General features: G+C 44.7%; 1 protein-coding gene across 1 annotated transcript; it reads left to right on the top strand.

Annotated features, from left to right (window-relative positions):
- The first annotated feature begins 4129 nt into the window (after positions 1 to 4129).
- LOC135884080 (fetuin-B-like) lies at positions 4130 to 19825 on the top strand. Its single transcript, XM_065411376.1, has 7 exons — positions 4130 to 4351; positions 9082 to 9192; positions 10842 to 10929; positions 14837 to 15003; positions 16068 to 16181; positions 17518 to 17607; positions 19250 to 19825. Exons 1-7 carry the CDS (start codon positions 4130 to 4132, stop codon positions 19823 to 19825), a joined length of 1368 nt encoding a protein of 455 aa, XP_065267448.1.
- The last annotated feature ends 430 nt before the right edge of the window (positions 19826 to 20255 follow it).

Below are 20255 nucleotides of genomic sequence, written 5' to 3'. Positions count from 1 at the left end.
CCATAACTTCATGATACGAAAACCAACCAAAGGTGCTTCACAAATAAAACTTTAAACATGAATGCCTCTTTGCCTTCTTTCTATCCATATGCATTACCTGCATCGCCTCTCCTAATTGCTCAGTAACCTGCTTCATGGGGTGATGAGTCATATATTGGGCCTGATTTTCAAAGGCGCTGAGCACCTGCGGCTCCAACTGACTTCAGTGGGATATGTGGATGCTCAGCACTTCTGAAAATCAGGCCAATACAGCTCTTAATCCACAGGCAGGAAAGACTTTGGGGAAGACTGGAAGTGTGGTCTTCTGCTTTCCCTCCCATCCTTTGTCTATTGTAGTTCACAGGTTCTTTGAGGCATGTGCCTGCCTTTAATATTTGTTTAAAGCACCTAACTCATTTTGGGGCATGACATCATGATAACATCAGTGTTCATTTACAAAGACAAAGAGATGGAATATGTAGCCGAATGCATATAATGTAACAATAAGATGGCCAGGCTTCCTCCTGTTCCCTAATTAAATAAATAAAAATGCATGGCCTTGAGTCTCTTAACCACATCTGCCATTTGCTGCAGGCTGCTCTGTAGCAGTGCCACATGCTGGCAGCATCTGCAGTTCAGGACCAGGCACACCTGATGGCGCTCGCTCTCCTGGCAGGAGATTAGGATGTGCTGTGTATGTGCATGTATGCGAGGGGATATCTATTTAAAGTAAATGCTATCTGCACGCAGCCCCATGAGACCGTAACAGGATCGTGCTTGCCATTTACTGTTGTGTTAATAGACAAGGTCTCTCTCCGTCTCTCTCGCATATATAAGGGCTAAATTATACCCTGGCTAGTGCACTGATGATGATCAGAGAAAATGGCCAGTGTGCAATTTGCTGTAGGAATCCTGCCAGCCAGGCCAGGATTCCACAGGCCGGGGGGAACGTGCTGGGCACACACTGGTGCCCCTCTGAAGAGGAGCAGCACTGGCTACAGCATACATACTATCCAGCTGGACGTGCTGCCAAATCTGCAGACCACACGTCTATTCCATTCTCTACTTTGCTCAGAGTCATTGCCTTGGTCGCCGAGCACCTTCCAGTAGAGCATTAAGCAACACAACCAACACCTGTCCTTGGTGACATGGTACACTAGTAAGTGCACCAGATAACCATGTCTCCTACTATTTCCTTCAAAGAGATTCTGCCCTGCTGGTTTTTGGGGGCGGGGGGATTCCATAGGCCCTCATCACACCCACTCATTTCTTGCACTCAATGCAGGCCCTATCTAGATTGTTACTGTTTTATTTGCATTCACATAACCTCAGCACAAGGACTATCTTCTTGTATTTTTACATTCTGGATTTCCCTTCACTAAACTCCAATGAGTGTCCTGAGCATAGTGCAGCATGTGTCACTCTACCAAGGGCACCTATGATGCTCCCCGTGCTCGGGAAAAGCTTCCCTTCCACAGCAGGACTGAGCACGTGTTTGTAGCTGTGATCTCTGAAGATCCCTATGCAATAACATGGTAGCAGGAATCATTTCCTTAGTAGCACAACAAGGGCACAAAGGAGGAGATCTGCTGCTTCCAGGCCCTGAACCGCTCCCCTCCTCCTCCTGACGTACACACTCACTCTCCGTCCTATCGGTAAAATGGAAGAATCAGCAAATGGTTTGTGTTGATCTAATGCAGCAATTAATAACCACAACTCCCATCCCCTCTCACTGTCACCTGCCCCCTTTTTAAACCACTGGCTTTAAACACTGTTATTCTCTCCCTCTGCAGCATATAGTCCTGCGTGTACACACTCCAACTGCTCTAGCTGATGCCCTTGTGCTTAGCACTCATGTTATGGTGATGAGTGATCTAGAAACGACAGTTAACAAATCAACTAAAAATGTTCCCTTTCTTTGAGTGACAGAGCCAACAGCCATGTCAGATCTGCATTGTTAACTCACTGCACTTTTCACCAGTTTCGATTGCCAGGCTGCCTGGGTATTCTGTGTGCATTCCAGCAGGACGTGCTGAGCTTTGCTGGCTATGTCCATGTTTCGGTTGGTGCCCTAAGATCAGTTACTTAACAGAAAGGAAGCTGTTTATACCCAGATAAGTTTATACTTAGCTAAGTTCATGGAGGATAGGTCTATCAATGGCTATTAGCCAGGATGGGCAGGGATGCAAAACCATGCTCTGAAGTGTCCCTAGCCTTTGTTTGCCAGAAGCTGGGAGGGGGCGACAGGGGATGAATCACTTGATGATTACCTGTTCTGTTCATTCCCTCTGAAGCACCTGGCATTGGCCACTGTTTGAAGACAGGATACTGGGCTAGATGGACCTTTGGTCTGACCCAGTATGGCCATTCTTATGTTCTTACGTTCAGTTGGGAGGGAATGAGAACAGAGCAAGAATGTAACAATTCCCCACCATAAGACCCACCAGCACAGCCAGCACTAATTGGCAACCCTGTCGGCAGTGTCAGCAGAGAGGCCAAGAAATGCATGGAAACAGAGAGTGAATGATCACCCTTTACCCATGAGGGAGGACTGTCCAAGGCAGGGTGGAAGCAAGTTGGCAGGAGGCAGTGTAAGAGAGTTTGCAACACTGCTGCTGCCTTCGCTTGCCAGGACTGTTTCTCTGGCACTTCTCACCTGCACTAAAATCATTTTAGTTGCTTTTTCTGGTAGCTCCTCCCCAGCAATCCCTGGGCATGGAAGTTTACATTCATCAATGCCAGTGAGACAGTTTACCATGTACACCCGGTTTCTGGCCAGCTCACACCTGATGTGTAATTTACAGCAGTATCAGCACTGGGTTTGGCCCATGGCTAACAGAAATGTCGCTGTGTGTTTTTATTAGTATAGGGGTTATCTGGTGTCCTGCTAATAGGCACCTGCGTCCACCTGAGCACCACAATGAGACAATTCCAGGTATCTGTTCACATGGGGGAAGGGAGAGGCGGAAATGAGAGCAGCCGTCGCAATCAGCAGTAATGTGGAGGGGGGGGGGGACTTGTGCTGATTGTTAGGGGTAGGTATGGCATGTTTGCAGGATGAATTGCCTGGGATGTCACTGGAGTGATGGTGGAGAGTCGGATGGCAGGAGAGGATGGGGTAAAGCTGGAGGTTTGCATAGTGAGGAGAGGTGGTTGGATGATGACAGAGAGGATGAGGGATGAGTAGGGAGGGTCAGGTAGCGGGTGGGTGTCAGACAGTGAAGAAGGATGTGTGGGCTGAGTAAGAGGGCAACAGCCCCAGGAAGGAGACGTTAGTGGGTTGGGGAGAAGTTGCTTTGTATTTGTTTTGTAACAAGACATGTAACTGCATGACCTTATTTTGATAACCTTTGTCCACTCATCTTCCTATCTTCTCCCACCTATGGCAGTAGCTCTCCTTTTGCGTCATGTCTACAAATAGTATTTCAGTTTGTTGGGGCAGGGACCGTGTCTGGGAAGCATTTTGCACTTCAGGTTCACTGCAATGAATTATCAGCATAACTCCCCACTGAAGCCAGTGGAGAGTTCTGCTTAAAAACAAGCAACATGGTATGGCCCATCGGTCTTTTTAGGCCAAGTCTCTATTATTATATTATCTCTTACTGTGAGGCAGGTCTGCATTCTCCATCTCAAACACAGATGGCGCTGTACGTTTTACAAAGGCTTGTTATTTTATTTTTTCTATATATATTTAATTAATAAAATAAAAAGTGTAAATTCAGTTACCAAACTTTGGTCCTGATCCTGTTTCTGTTAAAGCCAATGGGAGATTGGTCCTTGGTTTTATAACAGAGCTTGCTCTCAGAGTACAGCATACAGACTGATTTTAATCAGCGAGGTTAAATGTATGTGGCCTGCTCAATGAAATCCACCTTGGACACGTGAAACCAAGGGCAGAATTTGGCCTTGGTCTACAAGCAGCTACACTGAATGTACAACCTTCTAATCATTGACTTGGTGTTTGTAGTTGCCATGTATGCAGGTTTAAAGGTGATGGTCAGTGTGTTATTTGAGGAGGATACAACAAAGTATATAAAGAGGCCTGATTCCACTTCAAAAGTTTATTCTTGCATGCTGGCCCTGGCCTCTGTCTTGTGGCTTCCTAGAGGTTATAGCATTTCTGATCTGCCTCTCTGGTTTTCTTAGCAGAATGACCCTGCTTGTTTTGCTTCTCTTTGGCATTCAGTTGCTATGCTCCTGGGCTGTCTCTCCTCCATTCGTGGAACGGCCATCTCTGTTACTTTCCCCTGCGTGTAATGACTCTGCAGTAGAGGCAGCTGCGGATCTGGCTTTGCGCCAGATCAATGCCAACCAAAGAGAAGGCTACGTGCTTGGTCTCTATCGAATTTTCAGCGTCCAAGAACAGCCCCAGGTAAGGAGCCCTCTCATTCTAGGGTAGTGTTTGTCCTGGGGAGGGGGGTGTACTTTGTGCATACTGTCCAGTTGCCGTAGCAATGGGGGTTTGAACCAGGGAATGCTTAGAAAGACATTTCACAAAGGCTGGGAATTAATTCTGATGTGTAGAAAACGTGAAGAGCTAAATTTTCCTACGACTCTCAGAGCAGTGGCAACTTGACCCACACATGAATGGAAATAATTTCACAAGAGCAATTTAAAGCAAGTAGGACTATTGGAAGCAGGAGGATCTGATTCTCTCTGGCCACGCACCTAGTACTGTCATTGGCATCTGTCCATTGGGAGTGAAACACCAGCATTGTCATTTAATAACATTGTACACCCACTTGGCTCAGATGTACTTGCTTATACAAGGTGCAAAGCAATAGTGTATTGGGCCCAGGGAATTTTTTCACATACAATTGGGCACCTCATTGAAGACTGACTTGCCAAGAGAGCTTTGAAACCAGGTCACAGGTAAAAATCAGACTGGATTTAAAAATAAATGTAGATCTAAGGGGAAAGTATATCTCTGTGTGTGACTATTTTATTTATTATTGTTTGTATTGCAATAACATGGAGGAGGCCCAGCCAGGATCAATGTGCCAGGCCCCGATATGTAAGGCACTGTGTAACCATGGTAGTAACACCCCCTTCCTCTACGGCACACTGATATAATATCTGTGCACTTGCTTGCATTGTTTAATGGCTAGAGCGCTGTAACTGAACAGAAATTCCATTGCCACATATTTAAAGATCTCCCACATCTACTAGGACTTGTCACTATTTCCTACCCACCAAGACACAGCTTCTCCAGCAACCCGCCCAGGAAAATACCATGGTTAAATGTATCCGCCAGTGATCAGGAACTGGGTCAATAAAGTTGCACCCATATTCCCCTGCTCTTTGAGCCAGATTCTCTACCCTTTGCACTGCTCAGGTGACCAGAGTGACCAGAAAGCAACCAGATTAGGTCAGCTGAGAGTTTCCCACATGGAATCAGTCTCAGCTAGCATAGAACCAGCACAGCTATTACCAGTGCTACTCCCTGAGCTGACTCCATCACAATGGGCATATCAGAGGTATGTTGTGGGTATGGCTAGAGCACCGTGCGCTCTGGCAATCACCAGCTAAAGAATGGTCCACTGGGGCCTACTGTCAGATGACATAAATTAGAGCAGCCCCTAGGCTACTCTAATTTATGACAGGGCTGATGCAGATGTGCCATCAGGCACTTGCTCCCTGATGGGTCCATCCCCCTCCTCCTGTGCCAGGCATGTCTCAGCACAGGGGAGAATCTGGGCCTCTTTTTCAATATTGTCTCTCACTCACTTCCATTGCCTCTTCACTCTTTACCTTTAAGGCGTAGCTTGTGTCCTGGTTTGTTTGGGTTTTTTTACTGATTATTACTCTTTTATTTCTAAAAAATGTACAAAACCACAGTATATAACAGCAAAATAGATCAACTAAACCCACCATCTGAGCCAAAAGCACAAACAGCACTACTGAGACTGTATCACATTTGTGTCGCTGTGAAAATGGAACATACAGTGTGCATTCAAATAGGCCATGTTATTCAAAAATGTTAATAGATCCCATTGACACCTTTGTTCCTCAGAAAGGGTTGAGAAACTTTTTCTTTGCCTGTGTTTTAAATCAGTGGAAAAGCCACACTCTCTCTTTCCCCCTCATTTTTGTGATCACTACCTATGATGAAAACATTTTCAGTATGCCTTCAGATTCAAATCTGCCCCTAACTGATTTGTGGCTTGATCCTACTCTAAGACTTTTGCCATTGACTCAAATGGGAGTAGGACAGAGCCCTTCATTCACAGGAAATGATGATCAATGTACTTCAGTGACAGGTTTTTAACTAGATCTTAAGTTATCATTAGATATTGGAACTTCCTTCTTTTACTGTTTTTAACAGGTCCCCTGTCCCCCGCAAGAGTTGCTGACCTGTGGTTGCCAATTCCCTTCTGGCTCCAAGACTGGTGGTGTCAGAGGTGAAAGTAAGCCAGTACGGTCCGGTATGGCGTACCAGCAAGAGCCAGTACACAGCCGACCGTACTGGCAGGGGGCAGCTTCCCCAGGCTGGCAATTTAAAAGGGCCCTGGACTCCCGGCAGCAGCCGGAGCCCCTGGCCCTTTAAATCGCTGCCAGAGGCCCGCTGCCGGAGTCTTGGCCGCCGCTACCGCAGTCGGAGCCCCAGGCCCTTTAAATCGCTGCCGGAGCCACGGGGTAGCATTGGCGATTTAATGGGTCTGTGGATTTAAAGGCCCCGCCCCTTCTGCCTGAGGCCCCACCCCTTGCTTAGGACCCTGGCCCTGCATACGAGTAAGTCCCTTAAGTTACTTTCACCCCTAGGTGGTGTTAGTGTCAGCAGAATCAAAGCAAGGGATATGCCGATGTAGAAAACAGAAATCAGGCGTTATCCAATACTGAACAGATCTCAAACAGTTTCTTCTTAATAATCTTATTTATGAGATAAAAAATAAGGGTAATGAAATGCTCTGTGATCTGCTCACCACTGAATAAATTCTGAACTAGCCTTTCCCCACTGGAGGCTGATGCATCTGAAAGTCAGTACATAAAACTGACATGGACTGTACAGTATACTCATAGTCCTTCTGTCTGTTAGAACTGGTCCAGTACTGGAGCTTGGGCAGGGTAAGAGAAGGATTTTGGTTCAGTTTGATTGTATTTAAGCACTTAAATATTCCAGAATTCACCAAGCTTCAAAACCAGTCTGTGTGATTCAGCGGAATAGACATATCTGACATTGAACATGTGTTTGAGCGCAAATACACCTGTTTGATGCAGAATGTGTGTGCTCCAAAATACTTGGGTGACTAATTTGGAAGCTCAAATACCAACTTCAGATTCTTTATACATCCCTCCATTCCTATCTGCTCACCTGTGATATTCAGAAGAATGTTTTTCTAAGACAAGATATATTCAAAAATAATGAATCTGGCTCCCAAATGCTGCACACAGAGACAAAAAACACTGAAATTTGCAGAACTTTGACTGGTTCTACTGTCTGTCTAATCCAGTGGTTCTCCATCCACGGCCCAAACAGCACACAGCTGCGGCCCATGTGACATCCTCAGGGCCATACAGGTAATATATATATTGAGTGGATCCGGCCCACATAACACATAGAGAGCTGCATATGCGGCTCACAAAGGTAAATCGGTTGAGAACCACTGGTCTAAGGGTATGTCTACACTACAGGATTAATCCGAATTTATATAATTCGAATTTAGGAAACCGATTTTATAAATTCGAATGTATTCGGCCACACTAGGCACCATTAATTCGGTGGTGTGCGTCCAAGCTACTGTAGTAGCATCGATTTCCAGAGCGTTGCATTGTGGGTAGCCAATAACATCTAATTGCCAATAACATCGAATTGCGGCCACACTAACCTTAATTCGGATTAACAATACCGATTTTGACGCTACTCCTCTCGTCGAGGAGGAGTACAGAAATCGAATTAAAGGGCTCTTTAATTCGAATTAAATGGCTTCGTTGTGTGGACGGGTCAAGCGTTAATTCGAATTAAAGCAGCTAAATCCGAATTAAAGTTGTAGTGTAGACCAGGCCTAATCTGTAATCTAAATTAGCCACTAGCCATTACATTTTAAAGCCGTGTGTCACTGCAATGCCTAGGTGCCATGCACAAAGTAAAAGTCACATCTGATTTCATCCACAGAAGGACCAGCATTCTCTAACCCACGTGCACTATATCCATTGTCCTGAGGCGAACCATTGAGATGGTTTTCTTCCAGTGGAACATTTATAGCAGCAAATAAACATGATAGTGTATCTGTACAGTGATGGCAAAGCACAGGAGATGCCTGCAGTGCCTCTTTCCATGATGATACCTAGCTCTCATATAGCACTGTCCTTCAATAGATCTCAAAAGCACTTTACCAGGGAGATCAGTATCAACATCACATTTTACAGATGGGAAACTTGGGCACAGAGGAGGGAAATGACTTGTCCAACGTCACCCAGCAGGCCAGGGGCCAAGCAAGGAATAGAACCTAGGTTTCCTGAGTCCCAGTCCAGTGCTCTAGCCTGCAGCATGCTTCTGATCTAGATTATGGTCTAGACAGTATTTTGGTCCTGCCATGCGGGCAGGGGACTGGACTTGATGACCTCTCGAGGTCCCTTCCAGTCCTAGAATCTATGAATCTATGATGTCATATGCCCCATGCATGCTAGGAAACGTCAACTTCAACAATAGACATTCTTTATTTACTGACACATCATACCTGTAGATAATTCTTTTGTTTTCACTAAAATTAGAACAGACCTAAATTTCAACCAAACCATAAAGTTCTGTTAACTATTTTAAAAACAATTTCCCATTACCATGGTTCATCCTCATTCTTGGGTTCTGGCTGGCACCAGAACAGGAAGTGTGAAAATAACTCAAAGAAAGGCTGTTCTTGCAATAATTCTGACCTCACTGAGGGCTGGAAGCATTAGAAATATTTCAAGACAGCATGTTCTTACAGGCCAGATCCTTAGCTGGGATATGCTGATTTACACTAGCTGAAGATTTGGCCCACAACATTTCCAGCTTTTTTGGGGGTGCTTGTATGAACTTTTTGACATTTGTCCATCCCTCATTGTTATTCTCTTTTCTTTGTGATGGGTGAAATTGTGACACAACCCCTTTTTTGCTGTGTTTAGAGAATCGCTGGTTCTGTCTTCTATCTCACCTTGGATGTGGTAGAAACTGACTGCCATGTACTCAGCAGAAGGTTGTGGAAGGATTGTAAGAACAGACCTACCCATCAAACTGTAAGGATTTATTTTATTTATTTATTTTTAGATTTACGTGTCCATGGGAGCGTATGGCTCAGGTATTATTGAAGGAAGCAAAGATCCTTGCACAGATGGTTCTTATAAGCAGTCGGCTGGTTAAAAATTTGAAACTTTTTAATAAAAAATATTTCTAAAACATTTCCATGAAAATATTTCCCTGTTTCCCAACCAGTTTATAAGAGTTCTCAAATTCAAAATTTCAACAATTTTTTCCCAACCAGATCTAATAAGCAGTTACTGGTAAATATGCGTGTTTAGAATCCCTGTAAGGGTTTCTCGGAAAATAGCCTGACAAAGGAGGAATGAAAGAGACTCGCTTTATTCATCTTAATGCTTGTTTTTGTTCTGACAATCTAACTAACTAGAGGCCTGAAAAAGTAAAGAGAAAGAACAAACAAGCTATGCCTCACAGATGCAGCAAGCAACCTGGGCTCACTGCTAGAGCCAGTCAACACTTTTTTGACAAAATATTTTCATGGGAAAGGAATTCTGCATGAAAGACTGTTTTAGCATCTGATGAAAATATTCAGGTTTTGGTTAAAAACGAACAAACTAAAATGTTTGGTTTTTGTCAAACAGTTTTTATTTTTTAAAACAAAAACCTGAAATTCAAAAATAAAAATGTCCTGACCATCACAGCAGCTCCTTTGGCGGTTAGAAGGAACTGATGGGCAATTGGGTTCCGCCTCTTTTATACCTCTGGAGCCCTCCACGAAGGGAGAAACAGTGAAGGGTGAGTGGCCCCAATGGACACTGTTCATCGGAAGATTTCTGAAGCTCCCAGCTCATGTGCCTTGATCCCACAAGGGGAAATACTGAAGAGGCCACTTGAGCATTAACATTTAAAGTCACTGATAGGATGAACATACTGGGTGAGATTCTTTTAATACTGCTGGTATAAATTCATGCTAAAGCCAGCATAATCAACCCAGGCTCACTGTAGTATGAGGGTGATCCTCCAGTGCCATAGAGCTGATGTACAGACTTTTATGCCATTCTCCCTCCTTGCTACCAACACAGCATGGAAAAGGGTCAGACTCATGGCTGGAAGATAGCGGGAGTGGGTGGGACATTTCCACTGTGCTGAGCTCTAGCTGATTTCAGATGGTTGGGCTCTGTGTATACACCCCTCAAGGTCCCCAATGGAGGGGGCAAAGCCAGGAAAAAGGAAATGTGCCAGTGCACCCCCGCAATCCCCAGTTGCCAGAAGAAGTGGGGGGAGGCTGGGCAGCTAACTGGCAGTGCGCAGATGTAGCACCAGCCCTATGATCAGGGAGCCAAAACCAGCTCCTTTGTACTCCCTCTTCTCAGCTGTACTTAGTGGCCAACTGAGAATCTGAACCTACTGGTCAGATTCTAAACTGGTGTAAACGGGCATAGCTCCCCTGAAGTCAATAGAATTACGTTGATTTATAGCAGCTGAGGATCTGGCTTTTTAATTCTCAAAGGTCTTTTCAGGTGATAAACATGTTAAATCTCAGCTGAACACTAATGCAAAATCTGTCTTTGTAAAGAATTATATAACTGTATGGAGAAGAATGCACTGTTTAGAGGCTCTATGGCTACTGACAGGTTGCAAAACTAAATTCCACCTACAGTCATAGCACATATTTATATTTCTTTAGGTTTTTGGGCAGTGTAAAGCAACCCTCTACATTAACAAGCCAAGGAGAATTGTTCACCTGCAAAGCTATGAGTGCACTTTACAGCCAGGTATGTTATTCTTAATATGTTTCTAATAATAAAAGATTGGGGGAGCATGGAAGGATTGCATGGAAACTTTTTAAAGACACCATAATAGAGGTTCAACTTAAATGTATACCCCAAATTAAAAAACCTAGTAAGAGAACCAGAAAAGAGCCACTGTGGCTAAACAACAAAGTAAGAGAAGCAGTGAGAGGCAAAAAGGCATCCTTTAAAAAGTGGAAGTTAAATCCTAGTGAGGAAAATACAAAGGAGCATAAACTCTGGCAAATGAAGTGTAAAAATATAATTAGGAAGGCCAAAAAAGAATTTGAAGAGCAACTAGCCAAAGACTCAGAAAGTAACAGCAAACAATTTTTTAAGTACATCAGAAGCAGGAAGCCAGCTAAACAACCAGTGGGGCCACTGGACAATCGAGATGCTAAAGGAGCACTCAAAGACGATAAGGCCATTGAGGAGAAACTAAATGAATTCTTTGCATTGGTCTTCACGGTAGAGGATGTGAGGGAGATTCCCAAACCTGAGACATTTTTTTAAGTGACAAATCTGAAGAACTGTCCCAGACTGAGATGTCATTAGAGGAGGTTTTGGAACAAATTGATAAACTAAACAGTAATAAGTCACCAGGACCAGATGGTATTCACCCAAGAGTTCTGAAGGAACCCAAATGTGAAATTGCAGGGCTACTAACTGTAGTCTGTAACCTATCATTTAAATCAGCTTCTGTACCAAATGACTGGAGGATAGCTAATGCAATGCCAATTTTAGAAAGGGTTCCAGAGGTGACCTCGGCAATTACAGGCCAGTAAGCCTGACTTCAGTATCAGGCAAACTGGTTGAAACAATAGTAAAGAACAAAATTGTCAGACACATAGATGAACATAATTTGTTGGGGAAGAGTCAACATGGTTTTTGTAAAGGCAAATCATGCCTCACCAATCTACTAGAATTATTTGAGGGGGTCAACAAGCATGTGGACAAGGGGGATCCAGTGGATATAGTGTATTTAGATTTTCAGAAAGCCTTTGACAAGGTCCCTCACCAAAGGCTCTTAAGCAAAGTAAGTAGTCATGGGATAAGAAGGAAGGTTCTCTCATGGATTGGTAACTGGTTAAAAGATAGGAAACAAAGGGTAGGAATAAATGGTCAGTTTTCAGAATGGAGAGAGGTAAATAGTGGTGTCCCCCAGAGGTCTGCGCTGGGACCAGTCCTATTTAACATATTCATAAATAATCTGGAAAAAGGAGTAAACAGTGAGGTGTCAAAATTCACAGATGATACAAAACTACTCAAGATAGTTAAGTCCCAGGCAGACTGCGAAGAGCTACAAAAGGATCTCTCAAAACTGGGTGACTGGGCAACAAAATGGCAGATGAAATTCAGTGTTGATAAATGCAAAGTAATGCACATTGCAAAACATAATCCCAACTATATATATAAAATGATGGGGTCTAAATTAGCTGTTACCACTCAAGAAAGAGATCTTGGAGTCATGGATAGTTCTCTGAAAACATCCACTCAATGTGCAGCGGCAGTCAAAAAAGCAAACAGAACGTTGGGAATCATCAAGAAAGGGATAGATAATAAGACAGAAAATATCATATTGCCTCTATATAAATCCATGGTACGCCCACATCTTGAATACTGCGTGCAGATGTGGTCACCCTATCTCAAAAAAGATATATTGGAACTGGAAAAGGTTCAGAAAAGGGCAACAAAAATGATTAGGGGTATGGAACGGCTGCCGTATGAGGAGAGATTAATAAGACTGGGATTTTTCAGCTTGGAAAAGAGACGACTAAAGGGGGATATGATAGAGGTCTATAAAATGACTGGTGTGGAGAAAGAAAACAAGGAAGTGTTATTTACTCCTCATAACACAAGAACAAGGGGCCACCAAATGAAATTAATAAGCAGTTCTTATGTTCTTAATGCTTAAAGATAGAGCCCAGCAAATCCACGGATATCCAGGGACCATTTTTGTGGATCATGGATCAGATGCAGATACAAATTTTGTATCCGTGCAGGGCTCTACTTAAAATGTGGCTCTACTCTGAGAAGTGACTAAAAATGGCATCATGGTGTTTCATGGTAATTTCCTCTCAATGGCATCTGCCCTACCTCACTTTCTCAGGGCAGAAGGATACAAGCTGTTGATCTTGAGGACTTTTAGGACCAACATGGGTACACATAACTAGACAGGTTCTGACTTTGAACTGAAAAGAGGATGAAAGACTTTTTACATGTGCATTTGGCATGGCACTTTGAATATGATGCAATTCCTTTGCATCTACACAGTTCGTTTCATCCAAGGACCTCCAAATGCTTTACAAAAGCAGCTAAATATCATAATCCCAATTTTACCATTAGGGAAAGAGACTAAGCAGAGAGACAAAGCAATTTATCTAAGATCCTATAACTACTTAGTGACAGAGTTGGGAGTAGAACCCTTTTCTCCTCACTCTCAGTTTCCTGCTTTAACCATTAGACACATTGCTTCTCATATTTCAATTGAGATTATTGAATATTTCTGCAAAGCACCTAGCATGCTGCAGAAAAATGAAATGTATTATTATTATTTCCAGCATGTATCCTCTGGTAATCAATATGGCATGGGACAGCAATGGACATGGGATAGCAAACTCCCCCCAAATTATTAGTGTTATTTCATGATGCTTCTGCTAAACAAAAGTAGGTGGGATCCTTCACCCATATTCAGGCAAAACTCCCATTTATGTCACTCTCTTCAGGAGTGTTTTTCACATTTTCATTTTTCTGCGGGAAATCCACCAGGATGATGCCACAAGAGCCTTTGGAGAGACCCACTTCCCAGTCTCTTGGTTCCCTTTGGAGCATCTGCCCTGATAGACTTTTCACACTAGAGATGAGTCCAAGCCAAAACCACAGATATAAACACTCCTGATCTTTGCCAGTGTCTGTATCTAGATCTCACGACTGACTCCTAGGTCTATAAGGGGCTGAACATTATGGTTTGGGCTCATCTATTGACACTTCTCAATAAGTTACAAACTCTGGGTTTGATTTGCCCCCATTGATGCAGGGGGTGCAAATTGCCAGCAGGGACCACAGCCCTCTGTGAGGGGGGATGGTGTGTATGTGTGGGGTGCATGGGAGGCATCTCCAAGGGAAATGCAAGGGGTGTTGCACCACTATCTTCTCTGCGGTTTCCAGGAGGAGAAATAAACTTTAAAGTGCATCTGGTGCTCTAAGGGAGCCTTGGTGATGGAGACTGCCAATTAGATCCTCTGGGTGCTCTGGCTATATGCCCCTTCCTGGCCAGAGCTGCACACTTTAAGGGCTTTCTTTGGCTGGCTGCCAAGCAGAGCAGGGATTCTGAGCCCTTTGTGCCATTGCGACCTCTCTCTAAGCAGTGGGGTGGGGAACTCTGAGGCAAAAGCCATCAGAGTGTCCAGAGTAGTGGTTCTCAACCCAGGGGCTGCTTGCAGCCCAATCAGCACACAGCTGCAGCCCATGTGACATTCTCAGGACCATACTGGTAGTAAATATATTGTGTAGATGCAGTCCACATAACACATAGAGAGCTGCATATGTGGGCCACAATGGTAAATAGGTTGAGAACCACTGCCCAGAGTGACAGTGTTTGGCGAGGGGGCGAGCTGATGAGGTGGATTTGTGGGGGTTGATTAGTGGGGGGTGGGGGAGGGTCACATGACAGTTCAATTACTAGGTCAATGGCTATAACCTTGTATCAAATATTGTTGTTTGAAATTGTGTGAAATGCCAAGGGCATGTGTGGGGTTGGGGCTTGAAACCCTAAAGAAATAAATAAGCACGAAATAGGCACATCAACCTGCCTACCTACCTATATCTGTCAATGGGACTGTAGTGTTTTGAAACCTATCTTATCAACGTGTATTTGTTATTTTCAACAAAGTTCCATCAAGCTCATTTTTAAGGATTTGCCCTGACTGTCCAGTCCCTGGCTGTCCAACGGAGCCCAAGTACCTGGAAACTGCTGTTGTGAGCCTGGCCAAATTCAACAAGGAAAGTGAGCAAGCTCATTCTTTCTCTGTCCTCAACGTTACCAAAGCTTCAATGCAGGTAAGGCTGAGATTCATACAGCCCACTTTAGGCCCTGGAAAGCATTGATACAACTGCTGCACTTTGTACAAGTTGCTCTATCAGATGCAGATGGGCTTGAGCACCAACAGTTGGTTCAGGATAGGATTCTGAACCCTTCAAAGTTTGAGGCTGTGTAGATCTGTGGCTTTGATTCATCTTATTCTAGAGAGACGAGCCAGTTACAAAATTCAGATCTAGATTTGAACTCCATAGTTCATTGTCCCTGCTGGCAATTTGCCCCTGGGCTTTGGATTCAGGCCTACCTCTAACAAAAGGCCCAGCTGATAAAGTATTTAGTGTAGCATAGAGGTTGCACACCTGCAACTCACCAAATTAGCTTAAACATAATTAAAAATATCATTGCACAGTGAGGAGGTGCTAATTATCAGTGTCCTGGCTAAATTCCATGTGTTCCTCACAATTATATCTTGCCTCTCTAAAATTCGTTTCAACTGGATAGTCTTCACTCTCTGTCTGTAACAGTTGTGTAGTGTTACTCGTAGACTTTAAGGTCAGAAGAAACCATCATGATCATCTTAGTCTGACTTTGTGCAGATTGCAGGCCACACTGTGTGCTGTTTACATTTTTCCATTTTCCAACCCAGAAGTGGCTGCAGGACAGGGTCAAGTGATACCTATAGATAAAATGTTGGTTGAGCCAAAATGAGGATCTTTGGATGAAAGTCTCTGTGTAAATATCAATTATTAATAGTATTTAAAAGAAAAAAGCATTTTAATCTAGTTTCAGCTTTGACTGATGCATGAGCTAGAGTGATACTTCAGTGGGAATTCTGTATAAAAGGTAAGGATCAGGCTGTAGGGCAGCATTCGGCGAATATGGAAAATATATTCTCCTGCAATACAGCTAACAAACTCAGAAGTCTAACCCTACTCCCTCTGTTGTTCATGGGAGTTTTGCAGTCAATGCAAAAGGTGCAGGATTGGGATTATGAATTTCTTTTCCTCTTGCTGGTAAATTTGCAAAGGCTAAAAATAACAGTCAATGCTCTCTCTCTCTCTCTTCTCATATAAAACTTTGACAGTGGGTCGTTGGTCCTTCACACTTTGTAGAATTTACAATTCAGGAGACATCCTGCTCCAAAAATGAATCCGTTGCTGAGGTCTCCAAGTGCAAGCCCCTCTCACCTGAATTGGCTGTAAGTAATTCTGTTTGCAAAAATACATAACTTTGTGGATATTATGATTTTTGCATTAAGCATTTTGCATATCTTCTTCTGTTTTTCTTCTTTATGAACATGATCCAAAGCCCACGGAAGTCAATGGGAATCTTTTCATTGACTTCACTGGACTTTGGATCAAGCCCTATATATGATTATTATTTATTATTTATATTAATGTAGTACCTCAGAGCTCCAGTCATGGATTAGGATCCCATTGTGCTAGGGGCTGGACAAACACAGAACTGAAAACAGTTTCTGCTCAAATTGTTTACCGTTTAAGACAAGTATCCCAGATAAAATTCTGGATAACTGTCCAGAAGTGTATGAACATGAATGGCACAGAAAAATACAGTACAGAATGAGCAGAGTAGCTAGTGCTTTGCAAACATTATTAGTTCTCAAGGGCTTCTTCAGTACAAACAGCCAGAAATAATGAATTATAAAGAATACACACAAATATATGTACATTGTGCTCAAGAAGTCAAATATAGAAAACCTTTAGAAATTAGAGGAAGGAACTTGAAGACATCTGAAAGGTTAAATTAGCACATTAGCCAATCGATTCTGTTCTCTTAACCTTGGCCTAGAACTGTGCTACCTACCAGCATGTGTAAATCTAGGGCTTGTCTACATGGCATTGCAGTTCAGACTACAGGGGTGTAAATTGTAGAGAGCTCTAATGTGTTGTGATCTCATTGCCTGCTGGCGTGAACTAAAAGGCAGCTAGTTTGCACTGATGTAGTCTCATTCCAAACAGGACTACATTCACATGCACTATGTACCTTTTAGTTCACACCAGCAGGATCCACATGAGGAAGTTAGAGAGCAGCACGTTAGAACTCTCTACAGTTCAGACCCCTGTAGTCGGGACTCTGGCACCATGTAGACAAGCCCACAGTTGTTACTATCAGTATTCTACCAAGGTTTCCTTGATCAGTATGAAGAGAGATTTCTTTCTCTGAGAACTGTAATCTAATACTCTTTTATAGGCCTGGCCTCTAATGGCATTTTCTGAAAATGTCCCCTATCACCAAAACATTTCCACACTGGTAATAACAACAGAGTTAGTGTAGATGGTGTACAGGCAGCTGTCAGCATTTTTACCGTCATGTGGGAAATCTGTCCTCCTAGGTCACTTTGCCAGCACAAAAATCAAAAGTTTGCACTAACTATACATCTATGCAAATGTATTTGTGGAGCTAAATCTGTTTGGACTTTCATAATCTCCTATTTTACAATCTTAAAATCTAAATATTAGTGATGCAATGTGGTTTGATGCTCACTTGTCCTAATTAGCCATTTCTTTTCCCAGCACACTGGTCTCTGCAAAGGCTCTGTAATGGACAGTCAAATTGATAAACATCAGTTTGTCAGCATATCCTGCGAAATCTACGATCCACAGGTATTTCTCCATCTAACTAAAAGTTTGCAAAAAGGTCCTTTATAAAATAAAATTGGAATGAATAACGTCTGATCATTCTGTGTTAGGATTATTCACAAAGTAATGGACTGCATGCATAGGGGAAATCAGAAAGAAACTCACTTGTGATAAGAGGATCATTTCATTGCCAGATGGTGAAAAAAGGCAATACAATACAATTTCAGGCAAGCCTCCGCCCAGGGTCCTGAGCAGGCTTATACAGTCCTGAGCAGGATATACCCATAGTCATTAAAACAAGCTGTATCCCAAACACTTTACAAAGCAAAGACATTTACAGAACTAAAGCAACAATCAGGGCCGGCTCCAGCCACCAGTTGACCAAGCACGAGCTTGGGACGGCACCTTGTAAGGGGTGGCCAATCTTGGGGTGGCGAGGCGGCGCTCGGGGTTTTGTTTTGTTTCAGCTGGGCGGCGCTCGGGGGGGTTGTTATGGCGGGGTGGCGCTCAGGGGGGGTTGTTACAGCGGGGCGGCGCTCGGGGGGTGTTGTTACGGCGGGGTGGCGCTCGGGGGGGGGTGTTACAGCGGGGTAGCGCTCAGGGGGGGTTGTTACGGCGGGGTGGCCCTCGGGGGGGTTGTTATGGTGGGGCAGTGCTCGGGGGGGTGTTGTTACGGCGGGGCGGTGCTCGGGGGGTGTTGTTATGGTGGGGTGGCGCTCGGGGGGGTTTGTTACGGTGGGGCGGTGCTCGGGAGGGTGTTGTTACGGTGGGGCGGCGCTCGGGGGGGTTGTTATGGCGGGGCAGTGCTCGGGGGGGTGTTGTTACGGCGGGGCGGCGCTCGGGGGGTGTTGTTATGGCGAGGTGGCGCTCGGGGGGGTTGTTACGGTGGGGTAGTGCTCAGGGAGGGTTGTTACGGCGGGGTGGCGCTCAGGGGGGGTTGTTATGGCGGGGCAGTGCTCGGGGGGTGTTGTTACGGCGGGGCGGCGCTCGGGGGGGGTGTTGTTACGGCGGGGTGGCGCTCGGGGGGGTTGTTACGGTGGGGTACTGCTCGGGGGGTTGTTACAGCGGGGTAGTGCTCGGGGGGGGTTGTTACGGCGGGGCGGCGCTCGGGGGGATGTTGTTACGGCGGGGCGGCGCTCGGGCGGGTTTGTTATGGCGGGGTGGCACTCGGGGGGGTTGTTATGGCGGGGCAGCCCTCGGGGGGTGTTGTTACGGCGGGGCGGCGCTCGGGGGGGGTCTTGTTACGGCGGGGTGGCGCTCGGGGGGGGTTTGTTACGGCGGGGTGGCGCTCGGGGGGTGTTGTTATGGCGGGGTGGCGCTCAGGGGGGTGTTGTTACGGTGGGGCAGCGCTCTTTTTTTTTTTTTTTGCAAAAAAGTTAGAGCCAGCCCTGGCAACAATCATAATAATAATAATAGAGGGAGAGCGAAATTAAGAAATAGCCGAATTACTCCGCTTCCAAGCAAGGGTAATCTCCCCTATGTACTGCAGCTGCTTTGCTTGTCTACCACAGGAGTTTGAACTAGTGCATCTGCATCAATGGCTGGCACTGACTGCTGATATTCAGACTGATCCTGAGTAGAGACTAGGTCTGAGCCTTTCTTTATATCAGAGAAAGGTTTTTAAGTAGCTCTAATATATGCATGGGTTTGCTGTTTGCCAATTTAGGCTCCTGCCCTTGGAGAACAGGAGCAGCACCCTGGCCGTAGATCTCAAAAACCCGATCAAGATGATGATGAAAGCCATGGACATCATCACCACCATGGAAGGAAGGAGAACCGGCACCCCCACAACCATGAGCATAAGCAAGAGCATGGACATGAGCATCGGCATCCTTCCCCTTCTGAAGCCAGTCATTTCTCCCCACATCTGGAAAAAACAGTGGGTTGGGTTAAAGTTCTCCCTCCTAAAGAGGAGCATGTGTCTCTCCACACCTTACCAGAAAATCAGAAGGAACATATAGATGGAGAGCCTGTTCCCCCGGAGAAGGCAAAGCCAGTGCCACCCTCTCCAGACACACATGGTGTCGGTGATGTGAAAAAGCTTCAGACAGACACGTCAGAAGGAAAGCCAGGCTTGACCAAGCCCGCTACTGGCCCAGCCATTCTCCCTTTCCCTGAAGGTCCTTTGCAATCAGATGCGTGCCCAGGAGAGCCCAAGTTTGTTAATTCCATCATCCTCTCTTTGCTTCCCAGAAACCCTGTCAAAATAGCAGTATCACCAGGACAAACTGAGACTGAATAAAGTTCATGTTTCCCATTGGTGTGTAAAAACTTTCAATAAATAAAATGTACTTTACAGTTATGGTCTCTGGTGTTGTGTTGGCTTACAGTGATCTTAGGGACTAGTTATTATAAGGAATTTTATTAGGCATTTGCCAGCAAGAGAATTTTGGATCAAACTCTGGCTTTTCCCTACAGGGCAGAGCAATAGTGAAGGGCAGTTGTAGAGCAGTGACCAAGGCATGGGAGCCTGAAGAAGGCAGAATACTGGACAGACACGGTCCGAATGCCTCAGGGGAGAGCATACTAAGTAGCAACATCTATTGCCACCTTGAAAAGGTGCAGGTTGAGTTCCCATAATATCTATTAGTGGATGCTAGCAGGAGTCCAAGCTGGACGGCACCCTGGCTAGTCTCAACATTACTGCTCACAGACCTTTAAGAATGTGAAAC

Source organism: Emys orbicularis, chromosome 9 (assembly GCF_028017835.1).
Source record: "Emys orbicularis isolate rEmyOrb1 chromosome 9, rEmyOrb1.hap1, whole genome shotgun sequence".
In the NCBI taxonomy this organism is placed as follows: domain Eukaryota; kingdom Metazoa; phylum Chordata; order Testudines; family Emydidae; genus Emys; species Emys orbicularis.
This window is presented reverse-complemented; position numbering and strand designations above follow the sequence as displayed.